We start from the raw sequence: 15,852 nt of genomic DNA on the forward strand, positions 1-15,852 counted from the left end.
TTGATGGCAGAGCTCAGTTTATTTGATGACAGAAATAACCATAACTTTATACATCTTACACTAAATAAAAACAGCAGAATGTACAAATCTGATTCATTATGTACAGGAATTCACAAGGAATACTAAATGAACAGACACTTATTAATTTTATTTCTTAAAAAGTCAAATACCAGCTGCATATTTGCAGTCTGACTTTTGTAGAAGGGTAGTGAATGTCTTAAGTGCTGAAGTCCAAAGGAAAACATAAGGCAACCCCACAGGATGGGACAGCAAAGCCAAGAGTGGCACTCCCTACTTACCTCACACTGTTCTGAAAAGGTAAGGCACAGCACGTTAGGAAAGGGTGCCACAAAATTCAGCTTTGACATTCCTGGTGAGCCTTGTTTAGAAAACAACCCTTTGTTACTAGTTTGGTTGGTGGCTGTTTTTAAACAGCAGATCATTGAGTCAGTAAAAGCATTCTGACAGTGGATAAGAAGGCTCCAAAATTCAAATTCACTTTTGCTTCTTCCATAGATTGGGCAAATAAATAAATGCACCAAAGATTAAACTAAGGTGCTGGTAATATTCTTTTTTTTGTAAGGTACCACACTAAATATACAAATAATGTTCTAGCACTATTTACAGCTATTTTTCCTTGAACACTTCTTCACTTTAGTAATACATAATTATTTTCAGGATACAGACACTGAAGTAAGTTTTCAAGTTTATCTAGTGCTCTTTTAAATCCTTTTCCATCATAATGGCAATATTTTAATTTTAAGCAGGATGGCTATTTCCAGATTCTTTACCATACAAAAATTCAAGTTACAGCTAGCAGTATTTTTTTTAATATTCATTTTAGTTTTACTCCATTTGGTAATTAGAAAATAATACAATTGTAAAGGGGTGCAGGATATATAAATAACTACATTATTTCTCTGAAATAAGACCCTGACTTTTGAAATAGGCATCTACAAATTAATTTGGATCCAAGACAGGAACTCAAACATAAAAAATCTTCAGCAACCGCTTATCTACAGAATTGCAAAGTATAAAAAGAACAGTCCACTCTGTAGCTTAGTAGACAGATATCCACATAGTTAAATAAGATGAAAAGTAGAAATACTAATTCAAATGAGGTGGTTACTTTGCCACAGGGTTTGCTGCAGGTTTGTTCAGTGGATGTGTTTCACAGGTAGCAGTTATATGCATGTCACTTTATTTATGACATTTACCCTGCAATATGACAAGTTTCTGGCTGCTCGGGTGTCCCACTGCTGTCCAGGTTAGCAAATGTGATACCACTACAGACTGAGAATGCAAAGACTACAGCTCTGCTTGTTCACATGCAAACACTCTCAGTTTCTGTGACAGACACGCTGCTTGCTCAAAGAAACCACGCAGCAGCAAGGGAACCCCACCTTGTACAGACTGAGGGGTGCCCTGTTCGTGGTGTCAAACCAGGGACACAGACACCTGGGCCAGGCACAGCTCTCATTCACACTGACTTTCAGGAGCACCCAGTAAGGATTTTTCCAACTGTGTGGTGTAACTCCAGGTATCAACTGGCCCTAGAAGGATTTCTCTTAAAGCAGCAATAATAAGGTCTTCTAGAGATTCTGGTAATTTTGAGACAAATTTAATTTTTACCCCATCCTAAAATTTTAATATTTCTCTACCCTGGTACTGTCATGTGTCCTGCTTGGGAATTAGCAGGGCTCATCCTTTCAATGCAATACAAGAAAAGATCAGTCCATAACTACCTGAACTTCCTGAAGACGTGTGCCATAAGACCTTTTCCTTTGACAGTTGCTACATCAAATGTAAAGCAAAAGCAGAATTATCCCTCATGAGGCTGCCTGTGCTGGGCTCACACACCAGTGCTGGCAACAGCTTGCAAACCCAGAGCTGAACGTGGCTCTGCACAGAGCCTGCGGAGCACACTCCTCCTTCCAAAGGAAAAGGAGTTCACTTCCCTAAGGAGCCTCCCTGAGCTGGGCTGTCCTCTGGCCAACTTCAATTCACAACCACCTTGGAGAACCACTTCCTCAGACTCAGCAGATCCCTGCCCATTATCTAGAAAACATTTTACAGCATTTTGCTGAACCTTGGACCAGTCACCCACACACCTGGAATTTAAGTAAGTTCTTCAGAACTGGGATTCACTAACCACCAATGGTGCATTTGCCCAGAGGAAAAAGCTTCAGTTTTTCTGCATGCCACATGAAGCACAAGCCTACACAAAGTATTCTACCACCTCCCTTGTCTTGGGAATAAACAGACAGAATCCAATACAGGTAATTTGCTCACAAACTTGAAGAAATGCACATCAGAACAAACCAAAAAGCTACCAACAGTTGTGCATTTCTAGTATTATAGTGCAGCCTTTTTATATGTTTTTTTTAATTTTTCAAAGTTACAGTATGATACTTCATGACACAAAAACATTATTTTAACCTTGTTTTGTTTAAAGTTACAGCCAGTACAGAAATCTTAGCTTTCAAAGCCTTGGCCCACACTGGAGTATTGGTACTTTTTCCATCTACCATGTGGTGCGGTATCTGCCACCACAACATTCGGTCCTGAGATTTGAGAACGGGCATTGCTGAAAGCCTCAGCTAACCTGCTAAGCATTGCTTCTCACAGACACAGAAGCTCACCCTCCCGCTCTCACACGCTAAATCGACTCTGTTGTTACATGGGCCACTTCGACTTCCACGGTTTCGACGGCCTGGGTCACTTCAGCCATTTTCTGTCCCTGCTGCTGCGCCAGGACGTAATTCACCACCTGCATGATGCTCTGGTCGGACAGGGTCGAGACCGACGTGCACTCCTCGGTAGCCGCCACCGCCTCGATGGCCTCCAGCGTCTCTCCCGTCACCACCACGGTCTCGCCCTCGCCGGCGCCAAAGCTGATCTCGGCCTCCTGCTCCTGGATGTCCGAGGCTAGAATGCTGATGGCGTGCTCCACCTGCGTGCCCTGGTTGTGGAACTGCAGGGTGTCCTTCTCCAGCATGATTTTGCAGGGAATGTAGTCGCGGTGCAGGCGGGTCATGTGCTTGCGCAGGGTGCGCGCGTCGATGTAGGCCTCGCTGCAGACGGGGCACACGTAGGGCCGCTCGCCCGTGTGCGTGCGCACGTGGCGCTTCAGGGAGCGCGCGTCCGCCCACGCCACGCCGCACGTCAGGCACTCGAACGGCTTCACGCCTGCACGGGCACAGCAGCACGTCAGAGCCGGCCGGGGCACAGGGACAGGGAGCGCTGGCACGACGGGGACAGAGCCACAGTGGCACGGCAGGGACAGGGAGCGCTGGCACGACGGGGACAGAGCCACAGTGGCACGGCAGGGACAGAGCCACAATGGCACGGCAGGGAACAGAGAGCACTGGCAGGATGGGGAACAGAGCCACAATGGCACGGCAGGGGACAGAGCCACAGTGGCACGACAGGGGACAGAGCCACAATAGCACAACAGGGACAGAGAGCGCTGGCACGATGGGGAACAGAGCCACAGTGGCACGATGGGGAACAGAGCCACAGTGGCACGACAGGGACAGGGAGCGCTGGCACGACGGGGAACAGAGCCACAATGGCACGACAGGGAACAGAGCCACAGTGGCACGGCAGGGACAGGGAGTGCTGGCAGGATGGGGAACAGAGCCACAGTGGCACAACAGGGGACAGAGCCACAATGGCACAACAGGGGACAGAGCCACAGTGGCATGGCAGGGGACAGGGAGTGCTGGCAGGATGGGGAACAGAGCCACAATGGCACGGCAGGGAACAGAGCCACAGTGGCACGACAGGGGACAGAGCCACAATGGCACGACAGGGGACAGAGCCACAATGGCATGACAGGGAACAGAGCCACAATGGCATGGCAGGGACAGAGAGCGCTGGCACGATGGGGAACAGAGCCACAATGGCATGACAGGGGACAGAGCCACAGTGGCACGACAGGGGAACAGAGCCACAATGGCACGACAGGGACAGGGAGTGCTGGCATGATGGGGAACAGAGCCACAATGGCATGACAGGGGACAGAGCCACAATGGCACGGCAGGGAACAGAGCCACAGTGGCGCAACAGGGGAACAGAGCAGCACTGGCACAACATGGGGGAACAGAGCAGCACTGGCACGCTGGCCATGAACAAAGAGAGCCTGCTCACCCTTTCTGTGCAACAATACAGTGCAAGCGTAGTGCATTCAGCAGTTAGATTTTCCAATACTCTACTTTAAAAACCTTTTCTAGATTCCTTTTAATGCAGTTTCTTTTAAGTGCACAATGCTTAATGGAATTTGGATCATTCTGGCGCTTTTCTGAAGCCATGTTTTACTTCACAGGACTTGTCACTTACATTTCTAGTCATCCTTTGCTTCTGTCAATTCTCTGTACACCTACAGCTTTATCCCTCCTCTTCACTGCATATGTTCAAATACAGCACCTGATGTTTGTATGATCATATTTTCCCTTGTAACATCTCAGTTCTGTGGTCTGTAATGTCTAATGGGGCGTGTGGGTGGTGACAAACACCATCTCACTACTGGCTTTTCCTCTGTGACAGTTACTGTAGATTTAGCCTAGGTACCTACTATGGGACACTTCCTCTGTTTAGACACAAACACAAAATCTTATTTTCAGAGCTCTTTAAAAGGAGACATGCTTCAAAAAAAGTGGGTTTTGCCCTGGGACAGGACAATATAGACTCCCAACACAGCTGAAAGAACCAAATACTCAAAAATCCATTTAATACCTTACATCTAAAGTAAAAATGCACACAATTCTTTAACAAAAAATAGAAAATGTTTTCGTATTTTCTCCAAACATCATACAATTTATCACTTGTCATAAATTAGAGGAAGTTGATCAGTTTCCAACATTGGTCCATTTTTTTCTTTTTAAATTTAGGCCAATCATTCTCCTATCTGAAGAGTACTTAGTTGTTAACTTGTGCGCCTTTAAAAATGGAGAATGTTTTAGTGCATCCAATTCTCTGCCAGATTTACCCCTCTTAGTCACTTGTAAAAATGATCCTCTTCTATTCAGGACCTGAGGACAAACTGGCACAGTCTGTGTGTGACTGGAGCTTTAGAAAGAGCCCGACAGCAACTTCTGGGAATCACTGACAGCAAGTTACCAAAGCAGGAGAATCTGTAAAAGATCCTCCATGTCCTGCCAGGCAGCACACACAAAGACTCAAAGAAACAATGACCCCCTTGCACATTGTGTTTTTAGGGGTTGAGGGATGTAATGATTAGTTGTGTTCTACATACCTTCATGATTGTTCATGTGTCTCCTATATTCCCGGAGTTGTGTGAATTTTCTTCCACAGTGCTCACAAACTCGTTCCAGATTTTGTTTTGCTCTTCCTTTTTTACCATGTGTGGCTTTCTTTACATGCCTTCTGTACAAAGCTTTCTCATAAAATTCTTTTCCGCATACATTACATCTAAAATGTGTTAAGTGAGAAATCTATTATAACCATTATTGTACGCTTATGTCTTTTAAGCCAAAATGCACTCTATTTACAGTAGGCAAAGATAACTGGCAATACTGTCTTACATGGTAAGTAGTTCCATAATTAGAAGTAATATTGTTGGCCCAAACTACATTTCCTCTTATCCACAGCCACAAAGCTTCCCCTTCTAGAGAAGTGAGACCACATAAGTTTGTAACTTCACGGATTGTATTTATGACTTCTTATCTTAGTTCCAGCACTGTGTCCCAGGTTAGCAGCTAACCCACACTATTTAAAGTCACCCATCCATCCTCAAGTACTCAAGACCCCAATCACCATCAATCCATTGGTATTTCAGAAGTGGACTAGGCAGTGCCTTGCTGACAGGCTGTGCATCTCCATAGCCTCACTCTGATTAGCATATTTCAGTTGTTAAATTAATTTCCTCTTACCTATAAGGGTCTGTGACAGAATGAGACTTTACATGAGAATACCAGTCTTTCTTCCAGCTGTAACATTTTCCACAGAACTGACACTGAAATGGCTTGACACCTAAATGTTTATTCATGTGCTGCCGAAGATCCCGAGCTTCATAGAAACTCTTGTCACACCTGTAACAGCAAATGTTTTAGCATCCCATACAAGAAAGGCACCCATTTCAAAAGCACTGGGACCCTCTTCTTTAGAGATAGCTGCATGGCACTAGAGCTAGGTAACAGCTTCAAGCCAAGCCTTTGCTCTCCAGCACATGTATTTACAAAAACACATTTTTTATTCTCACGCTTTCCAAGTCTTATCCCAGGCCAGTGGAACAGTTTTACGCTACAACAAGGAGTATAAAATTTTCATATTAAAAATTACTAGGATTATCAATACTAAGAAAAAGCCCACCAAAACCACCTGACTTACTGAGTACACTGATATCCACGAACTTCAGGCTTTGGCTGATGTTTCTTTATGTGTTTACTGAGTCCTGATGCCCTGTGGAAAGATTTTCCACAGATGGAGCAAAGATATTTGGATTCTCCTACCAAAAACAAAACAAAACATGTTACCAAGCCAGGTCTCCATTTCTCTGGAGTGCTTTGTGAGACAGGTTTTTAATTCATATATAACTTACCTTAAGCAATCAGAGCAGTACTACAAAACAAGTTTGTTTAATTACACGCTGAGGGAATTTGTAAGTGTATTTTGTATGTGCTAATAATACACAAGGGGGCAGTAGCAATTCTAAATTACTTTATTTCATGTTTTTAAACATAGGTACATTGCTATAACTATGATTTAGTGAGGAAAAGTGAGCAGCCTAAAAACCTGCCTTCTTGTGTGAAAAAAACCATGACTGCCTGTGTTTATGTATTATGCAACTTCTTCAGAAACACAGCATTGCTTATGGGCTATTGCTTATATCTTGCATTTGTGGAAAAACACCTTAAAATACAAGTTTCTGATCCATTTCATCAACACAGGAGTGATGACTATTAATATAAATTCCTTAATTTCAGGAACAAATTATTCTGAGTATCTCTCTTGATTCTGCCCAGCCCAGAAAACCAGAAACACAGATGATCTTCACAAATAACAATTTTTAAATTCTGCTTGTGTTGAATTATTATGTTGCCATCTTTCACATGCTAAGATCTTTCAAGACACTACAAAATGTCAGTACAGAAAATCTTGTAAAACATACACGTAGAGATTTAACTTAGCATGTTTTCTTCTAAAAGAACAGGCTGGGAGATTAAGTGCATTAGAACATTTCAGCCTGTTGCCTACTTCTTGTTGAATTGACATGATACAGGCATTAAATACATAAAACCACAGGAACAGACCAACCTGTTCTTGTATAGAACATTTGCATAATAATACTAAACTATGATTTAGCCCCAGAAAATGACTACTTGCCTCTATTTCAGCTGCCTGAGCATGAGAAAAAGAACAAACTACTATTTATTTTTTTTCAACAGTTTCTTTTGACACTGAAGAACAAACATTAAAGTTCAGCAGCAAAAAATAGCCAAGCAAAGGAAAAGGACTCCCTTTCTCATCACTTACCTGTATGAATGCTCATGTGTTCCTGAAGACTTCTTTTTGTGACAAAAGACTTTTCACACAAATCACACTTGAACTGTTTCTGTACTTCATGGAGAGCTAAGTGCATTTTCAATCCATGCTTATACGTAAAGGTCTTTCCACAGACCTAAAAAAAAACCCGTACATGGTGGAATAGGACAAATCAAACTAATTATGTAATAGGTGTTTAACTTCAAACAGAACAAAACCTGCTGTATTTCTTGGGAACTAGAGCGGCCGAGCCTGTGATTTTGCACCAGTGACAGAACTAGCCTGTTGAAAAAAGAGGAGTTATCGAAGGAAGACATCCTTCTAGAGACAAGAATATGAACTTGCACAACTCAAATTCATTCTTGTTTTCTCACTCTTGGACTGCAAGCAATTTCATCATGAATGTTACACTGGTTACCAAAATATTGGCAGTAGAGAACATCACTGATCTGATGAAGAGAGCAAAGGGACTTTACCTTGCAGGCATGGGGTTTGACACCGGTATGTTTAAGCATGTGTATTCTGAGGGAATAGAGCTTGGGCAGAGTTCTCCCGCAGATGTCACACACGAACTCCCGTTTGGTCCTCCCTCTGGCCGAGGACACGCCCGTGCCCTCGGCTCCTGCAGCGCCGGCTTCCGTCTTCCGCGTGTGCCGCACCAGGTGCGCCCGCAGCGAGGCACCGTACTGGAACTCCTTCTTGCACAGCTGGACAGAAAACACTACAGCTTACTTTGCATGCAACACTCTGGATTGTTAAACAAAAACACAACAGAAGTAATCAAATGCTTTAAGACCAGCAATACGATGAGTTAAATCTATAACCCAACTCCAACAGCCATTTTGTATGAGGTTAATGATTAGTTGTAAATTTTTATTTTATGGCTATGGACAGAACCTCTGATCACTTCCCAGTGAGACTAACTTCCAGACTAGACTAAACACAAATTTACTGGTAGGGTTGAAAGCAAATCCCATGCTAGCATTGCCTTTAGCAGCAAGTCACACACTACTGTCAGGCCAAGTGGCTGCACTCCATTCTGCCTCACTTCATCCAGATCAAGGCTATATCCAACTCTGAAATCAGTAAGGAAAATAAATATACATACCAAAAAAGGCAACAAAAACAATTACTAATAATTACAGAATCATTTTTTGTAAGGAGGAAGGTTTACACAGAAAAAAACCAACCCAACCCCTCAACTTACTGGGCATTTATATTCCTTAGATCTCTCGTGCTTCAGCGTGTGCATTATAAGTGCATAGCGCCGCTGGAACACCATCCCACAGTCAGTGCATTTGTGCTGCGCTTCCACTTCGTTATTTTCCGTGGTCTCTCTTTTGGGCTGTTTCATTTTTTTCCCTCTTTGTACCAGCTTCATGGCAACCTAAGTTGGAAAAACAGAACCTCTGAATGAATTTTACTGCATTGTACTTCATACCTTGTCTGAAAGTTTATATTAAAAGCTGATGTTCTGTGTTTCTGTAATACCTCTTAATTTTGCTTAGCTGACTAAGCTGCTTGAAAGTTGCCTTGTTCACTACCAAACTACAGATGTCAAGGTGAGTGAAAAACCATTCTTTTTTAAAAACCTTAAACTTACTGTGATGATGGCCACACAGTGACTTACCAGTTCAGGGACAATGAACTCTTCAGCCCTAACTGCCTAAGTGACAGCTATGGGATAGTTAAAGAAGAATCACAGAATACTGCCAGTCAGGATTTCTATAAAGTTGAGGGCATTCCAGCTTTTCCTAGAGATTTTTATCTAGGAATAAGGCACCAGGGGGTTTTTCTAGGCGGTATTGGCAGTGCTACCTGGAGCTGATAATCTCATCTTCTTTTGTAGAAACTTGCCAAATTCTTTAGAAGGCAAATTCTAGAGTGATCAGGCTGAAATGTCCTGTATCAGGTGTGTCCCATTTGGGTTCCTGAGAATAAGGCAAGGGAAAGAAGTACAAGCATCCCAATTTCTTCATCCTGTTCTCCCAACTGTTGTAGACAGGTAGAAGAATTAAAAAAGGAAGGCCGTATGAAATCAAAACCTCAAGTGAATAAAGATTCGGCTTTTCCCACATGCAGAAAATGGAGTCTCACGTGATTTATCCCCATACCCAACAAGTGAGGTAGCTAGCAGTTTTTGAAAACATGCCAGCCCTTCCATGCCTCTGAACACCAAACTGAAACAGAGAAAACTTTTTAACATTTTTTTTTTAATTTTCCTGTTGCTCTGAAAACTTATGCAACCTTGGCTAAATTATGAAGCCACAAAAATAGTTTTGTTCAGTATGTGATTAGTAAGAGCTAGGAAAAGAATGAATTCCTAGAAAGCACACCTCACCCCCAATATCTCCAAGCCAGGTGCAAGTACTGTAACTTAAACCAGAAGCATTTTTCCTGCAATCTCTTTCCTGTTATTCTCCCAGCATCAAAACTGGGAACTCAGGAGAGTGTCTCCTACCCAAAGCTTGTATGACATCCCATGCCATAGGGGGAGTTGAGGGATGCACAAAACACTAAAGGCTATGAAACAAGTTAGGAAAGCAGAAACCTATTCCTGAGTCCAATCCTGAGTAATCATTCAAATAAATTTATTTTTTCCATAGGTCTGGCACTTTGTCTGTCAAGGAGCTGGATTTAAAAACCGCAAAATACATTAACAGGAACTATTCTCAAAGGTAAATATTCTCCTTCCCAAAACAGAACACAACCCTGGTGGCTCTCCAACCAGCATAAATAGGTTGCTCAAGTATTTTGAAGTGCTAGTTTTAGCATCTGGGCTTTAAGCTGCCCATCTGTAAAAAGACACTAATGCTACAGTTTCTATCTACCAGGGTGTTGAAATGATTAGAAATTATTGTCCTGTGTGTGGGACTGGTGGCTCTAGTATACAAAAAAACTCTCAGGACTCCTCTGCAATTTAACAGTTCTTCAGAAGACTTAGCCAACATGCAGAGAAGTGCACTCTGTCACAAACTAAATGCATGAATGCCCAGTGAGATGACTGTCAACTATCCAAAGGCACTGAAAGAGGAAAGGCCCTCAAAGGGGAAAGAGTAATAAGAGTGTTTCATTAAAAAAAAAAAAAATTGTAACTAGAAGTAGTTCAATTACTTAACATTATGTTCAGGTGCTAGAGTTTTTAACACCAGTGCTTTTTGAACCTTTTTCTTAATTGACCACAATCAGAAGGTAGCAGGAATGCATTGTGACTCATGATTACATCTTAAGCTCTACAAGGGATGTAAAATTTTTCGTTCCCAATGCTGTTGTCAAGTCTGAACAAATGTAGGATCTCACTTCTCTAATAGGTAAATGTATATATCTGTGACTGACATACACATGAGCTAGCTCAGAATTAAATTCACAGATCATTAAGAGTTTTGGGGAGATGATACAATTTCTGTCCAAACATAAAAAGCTGTGAGAAGATACTCAACCTAGACTGTGGCCACTGTGCATTCTAAGACTCTTCAATATGGAAGGAATACTGATGCCAAGTCAATACTTTTGGGATTTTCTTTGCCCAAATGTCACAGCTTAGAAATGACTCTGGTAACTACAAGGTCTAATGACAGACATAATACCTGCTGCACTGCAGATTTAGGATTTGCCTTTCTATTCTGCAGTTTTTTTTCAATTCCTTTATGCAGCCTGATGTATCCCCCCTCAGTGACTGAACGCTGGCGAAGCTTGCTTTTGTAAGTATCATCCTGGCTGGAAGTGATGCTTTCGGGCTGGGAAATGGAGCTGCTCTGCCCATCACTTTTTTGCTTGAGTGTCTCTGAGGAGTCTTCAGAAGCAGAGGCCACATGTGCTTCATCACTGTGATTTTGAACTGTCTCGGTTTCCCTTTGGCTCTGCACGTCCATGGCTTCCACAGCCGATGGCTCAGTGCCGAGTCTGCTGTAGAGGCTGTTGGAAATGCTCTCCACCAGCTGGATCTTGATGTAATTTTCAGTTGTTTCACACTGTTCCACAGCCTTGGAAAGATCACCTGCAGTGGCCTCCAGAGGCTCTGGGTGCAGGAGGTCAGGCTGGGGTGCTGCTGCCTCCTCTGTCCCAGCAGAGGAAGGAGCTCCATTCACAGCTACTGGCACTTCACTGGCTGTGAATTTAGGTTGCTCAGCACCACCCATGGGCTGCACCTCCACTTCAGCCTGCTCTGCTAGATTTTGTGTTGACTCCACGGTTTGAATATCTCCCTTTTGGTACACTGTAATTTGTTTCTCTTCCATCTGCTTGTGCACATTCTCACAGATTTCAAGGACCTCTGACATGAAGAGATGCCGGGCGAGCATGGCCACTTCTGCCATGCTACAGAAGTCAAACGTTAATTCTGAAGTATAAGCAAATTCCAGTAAAGGCAGGAAACTGGACTTGCAGAAACCTACCAGGAATAAAACAAGATATTAGAGTAAGTAATGATGAGCTGAAATTACCCCAAAATATCCCATGATGAATACAACAATTCACCTTTGATACATCTAAGCCTGAAACTTAGAGCAAAACACACTTGGAAATAACAAGCCCATCACTGGCACTCAATTAATTTGTCATTTACACTACAGCTTTTTCCTCATGTAGTTTCCATGTATGGGAAAGCTCAGACAACTTTTTCAAAAACTAAGTAGTACTTAAAGAGTTTCACAATAGGAATATTTCAAGTTGCTGGGAGAGCCACAATACTTTTGGAGCAGATTAACTGAACCAAAGACTTTCTGGATCTGCTACATTCAGAAAGTACTCATGTCTTAAGTAACAAGTGATGTGGTAGAAAAATAAGGAAGTAGCTATTGAAAACAATAAAAATATGGACATATAGATAGTAATGCTGAAATATAAGAATTTGGTATAATCGTCCACAGTTACATAAATAATAAATAAAATATTTAATGTGGGGAACCTTCTGGACTATCCTACTAGGCAATTATTGTTCATGCTGAGAAAGACAGTTAATAAATGAGAAAGCAATGAAGAAGGCATATGTTCTGTACACTGTTCTTCATCACTACAAAGCTATTTTTAGAACATATATTTTAGCTCCTGTCTTTCATGTACCAGGTCTGAGAAATAAGCAGACACGTATAATTCTGCTTCACAGAAACAAGAAGCAATTTAGCATTTGTTAAGCTGAACTACTCTCCAAGCAGCTTGTCAACATCCCCACTTGATGCACCCAAGCATTCGACTTTGTTCCCTTTTTAACATTTGTGACTAATACAAGGAGGGAACATGCCTAAGCAAGGTAAAAATCCCTCAAAAGCTTCTCAGAAATTTTAAGGTTAAATACCACAGTCCATGGAAAATCAGATTAGGCAAAATCAGAGTGATCACTTTTGCATTACAATCCACACAAAATATTTCTAGATTAAAATAGAGAAAAAAGCAAGATAAAATTTGGTTGTCTTTAACACTCAAAAAAGACTGAATTAAATACCGTACACCTTACTTAGGATATTATAGATTTCTAGCTTTGAAACCCACAGCAATTCACCTGACAGATCCACTACAGCTTCATGACTAGTGACAGCTCCCTTTTCAATGAAGAGCTCTCGGAAGTACTCGCTGTTGGCTGCCAAGACAGATTTGTGAGCTTTGTACTCCTCTCCTTCAATCAGCAAAGTCACATCACAGAACTGATTGGAAAGCCTCTGCTGATTCAGCTGGTTTAAGACTGACAGACAATGTTTGGAAGATGACTGCTTCACAAGGCCCTTACTGTCAACCTGTCATAAACAACATTTAAGAACTTCATTACATTTAGATTGTGCCTTTTTAAGCATTCACACTGAAACACAGAAAAGGATTATTTTCTGCAACCATACAATCAGTTCAAGCCTGGAGAATATACAGCTTAACTTTACTATTGTTTTCTTTCTTTAAGTTTCACCCTCCCTCCAAACACAATTAAAACCAACTGGGAAAATGGGAAGACATATTCAAACAGCTCTTTGACTGTATTTTTCTATGTTACAGTCTGAAAAAGTTTCTAAATTCAAATGTCTTTTATGTGCATGTGAGCCTGCAGTTATGAACAAGAAGTTTACATATCAGTACAGCATCATGTGTTAAGAGAAAGATATAGAGCCCATAAGAATCGGGTATGTGATGTTTTACTACTGCCATTCACTTTACCTTAGATTCTATATGCGTAATATATAGGGTGATTTTATTTCCCAGCAATGGTGTCCTGTAATTAATTTCATGACATATACACCAGTATCCCATTTCTACATATTCGGTATCTTTGGCAAAATTTATAGTCTTGCTGTAACAAGATTACCACAACAATGGAAAAGAAGTACATGACCAAGAAAGCAGTAATAGAAAATGCAAATCTATTCAGCTGTAAACAGTGGTACTTACAAACACAAGCTCGTGCTTTGCTATTGGCTTCTTCTTCACAGGCTTTGGGGATGCTGCTGGGATTGATGCTGTGTTACTCAATTCATCATCTGTTTCATTACTGTCTTCATGAGATTTTGCATCCAGTCCTAGCTCCTCCAGCATTTCAGAAGGATCTGACAGAGATCTAGAACGATCTAGCTTTTCCTGGCACTTGCTGCATTCTTTAATGTAATCTTTAACCTGCTTAAGAATACCTAAAAAAAATTAATGGAGCTTGATTAGGCTTCTAATCTTAATTCCATTTACTGTAAACAAATAACTATGTAGAAGATTAGCAAAATATCAATAATAATCAAAAATATTACATACTAACCAAGAAAAATAAAGCGAGTCACCTACACTCTCCCTCTCTAATGCAATATTATCAATTCTATTGTCTCACCATTGCAATATATTGTATGTCTCTACTGCTAATTTGAGACAGAACATTCTGAATACCACTACATCAAGAAAACCCTCCTAGAAAGGTTATTAAGGCTAAAACAAAACCCAACACGGTATTCAGAAATTTAGTCTCATCATCCCAAGGTAATGACAAATGTAATGTAATCCTGTATTTAGCCCACACAAATGGCTTGCTCCTCCTGAAGAGGACAAGAATTGGAAGGCTCACTTATGAGCTTTAGCAAAATTGGGATCAACGGTGCTACATGCAATGACACTGATGGGAACTATTAATGCTGATTTAAAACAATTGCTTATGATTTTGGGATTTAAATAACTCCATTTCCCACCACTACTTTAACCAGTGGAACTAAATATAAATGAGAGCACCCAAGGAAATAGCCTGCATTTGTGTCAGGGGAGGTTTAGGTAGGATATTAACAACAGGTTCTTCATCCAGAGGGTGTTTGGGCCCGGAACAGGCTTCCCAGGGAAGCAGTCACAGCACCAAGCCTGACAGAGTTCACAAAGTGTTTGGACAATGCTCTCAGGAATGACTCTTGTGCCTTTTGGGGATGGTCCTGTGCAGGGCCAGAAGCTGTATTCAGTGATCCTTGTGCGTCCCTTCCCACTCAGCACCTTCTGCAATTCTGTAAATCATTTCAGACACTCAACAGGTCCTAGGTGCAGGGTCCTCTTCTAGATACCAAGGCATTTGCCACGCATGGCTTTCAATCCAAGTTCGTTCTCTTCACCAGCACAATATAAAAGCACGTATAGCAGGTGGCCATGATTTAAAATCCAGCACAGCTCAAAAGCTTTGCTGACCCAGACTTAAGACTTGCTTGCTCACATCTCCTCAGAGCATGACTTGCACTATCATTAAATACCTGTCTCTGCAAGGGTGAGGAAAACAGAGACTTAAGGCAAGCTAAGATATTAATTCCCATTTCAACATTTGTACATCTCCTTGATTTCATCTGAAATGAGACAGGGGCTGCAAATCACATCTCTAACACCCTTCCTGGCCTCAGAGCCATTCTCCAGCCCATGGCCTTGCAGCTACAGAACAGACACACAGCAGGCTGATGTCCTTCTCAGGATGGCAGCTGGGCCAAAGCTGCTGTCCATAGCAGCCAGCGAGTACTGTCATGCCTGGGAAAACATTGTCTTAAGGGAGACATATGTAAGAAACATAACACTTGAACTGAAAGCATGGAATGAATTTTAGTATTCTCAGTGTAAGAGAAGCAAGAGGATTTAGGGTGTGCAAATAAAGGTGACCAATAAGATCAAAAGAATACAGAATGCCTTCTCCTGACTAACAGAAGCTACACTGAGGCAGGCCCATGGAGAAAGTTTCCAGCACAGGATAAGAGTAGATGCCAGAACAGCACAATGCTGAGCAGACAATGAGAATGCAAATAAAGGCAAGGAAACAAAAATGGGTGTATCAGCTTTGAGATGCCAAACCCTTTCTTCACATGAAAATACCTTCAAGTCAATGAGATCTGGACTGGAGGGACTGACTGCAGCTAGAGCAAAATCCCT

At 41.9% G+C, this 15,852-nt stretch overlaps 1 protein-coding gene across 1 annotated transcript in view; it reads right to left on the reverse strand.

The window, feature by feature from the left end:
* Positions 1–15,852, reverse strand: part of ZBTB11 (zinc finger and BTB domain containing 11) — a 17,391-nt gene continuing 1,539 nt past the window's right edge. The window contains exons 2-11 of the mRNA XM_021541419.3: positions 13,876–14,111; positions 13,004–13,235; positions 11,094–11,896; positions 8,714–8,893; positions 7,983–8,213; positions 7,498–7,642; positions 6,352–6,469; positions 5,895–6,053; positions 5,258–5,433; positions 1–3,189 (exon numbers count right to left, since the gene is read on the reverse strand). Coding sequence (XP_021397094.2) covers positions 2,660–3,189; positions 5,258–5,433; positions 5,895–6,053; positions 6,352–6,469; positions 7,498–7,642; positions 7,983–8,213; positions 8,714–8,893; positions 11,094–11,896; positions 13,004–13,235; positions 13,876–14,111 — 2,810 coding nt within the window. The 3' untranslated portion in view covers positions 1–2,659. The remainder of the gene's footprint in view (positions 3,190–5,257; positions 5,434–5,894; positions 6,054–6,351; positions 6,470–7,497; positions 7,643–7,982; positions 8,214–8,713; positions 8,894–11,093; positions 11,897–13,003; positions 13,236–13,875; positions 14,112–15,852) is intronic.

This window comes from Lonchura striata, chromosome 2 (assembly GCF_046129695.1).
Source record: "Lonchura striata isolate bLonStr1 chromosome 2, bLonStr1.mat, whole genome shotgun sequence".
In the NCBI taxonomy this organism is placed as follows: Eukaryota; Metazoa; Chordata; class Aves; order Passeriformes; family Estrildidae; genus Lonchura; species Lonchura striata.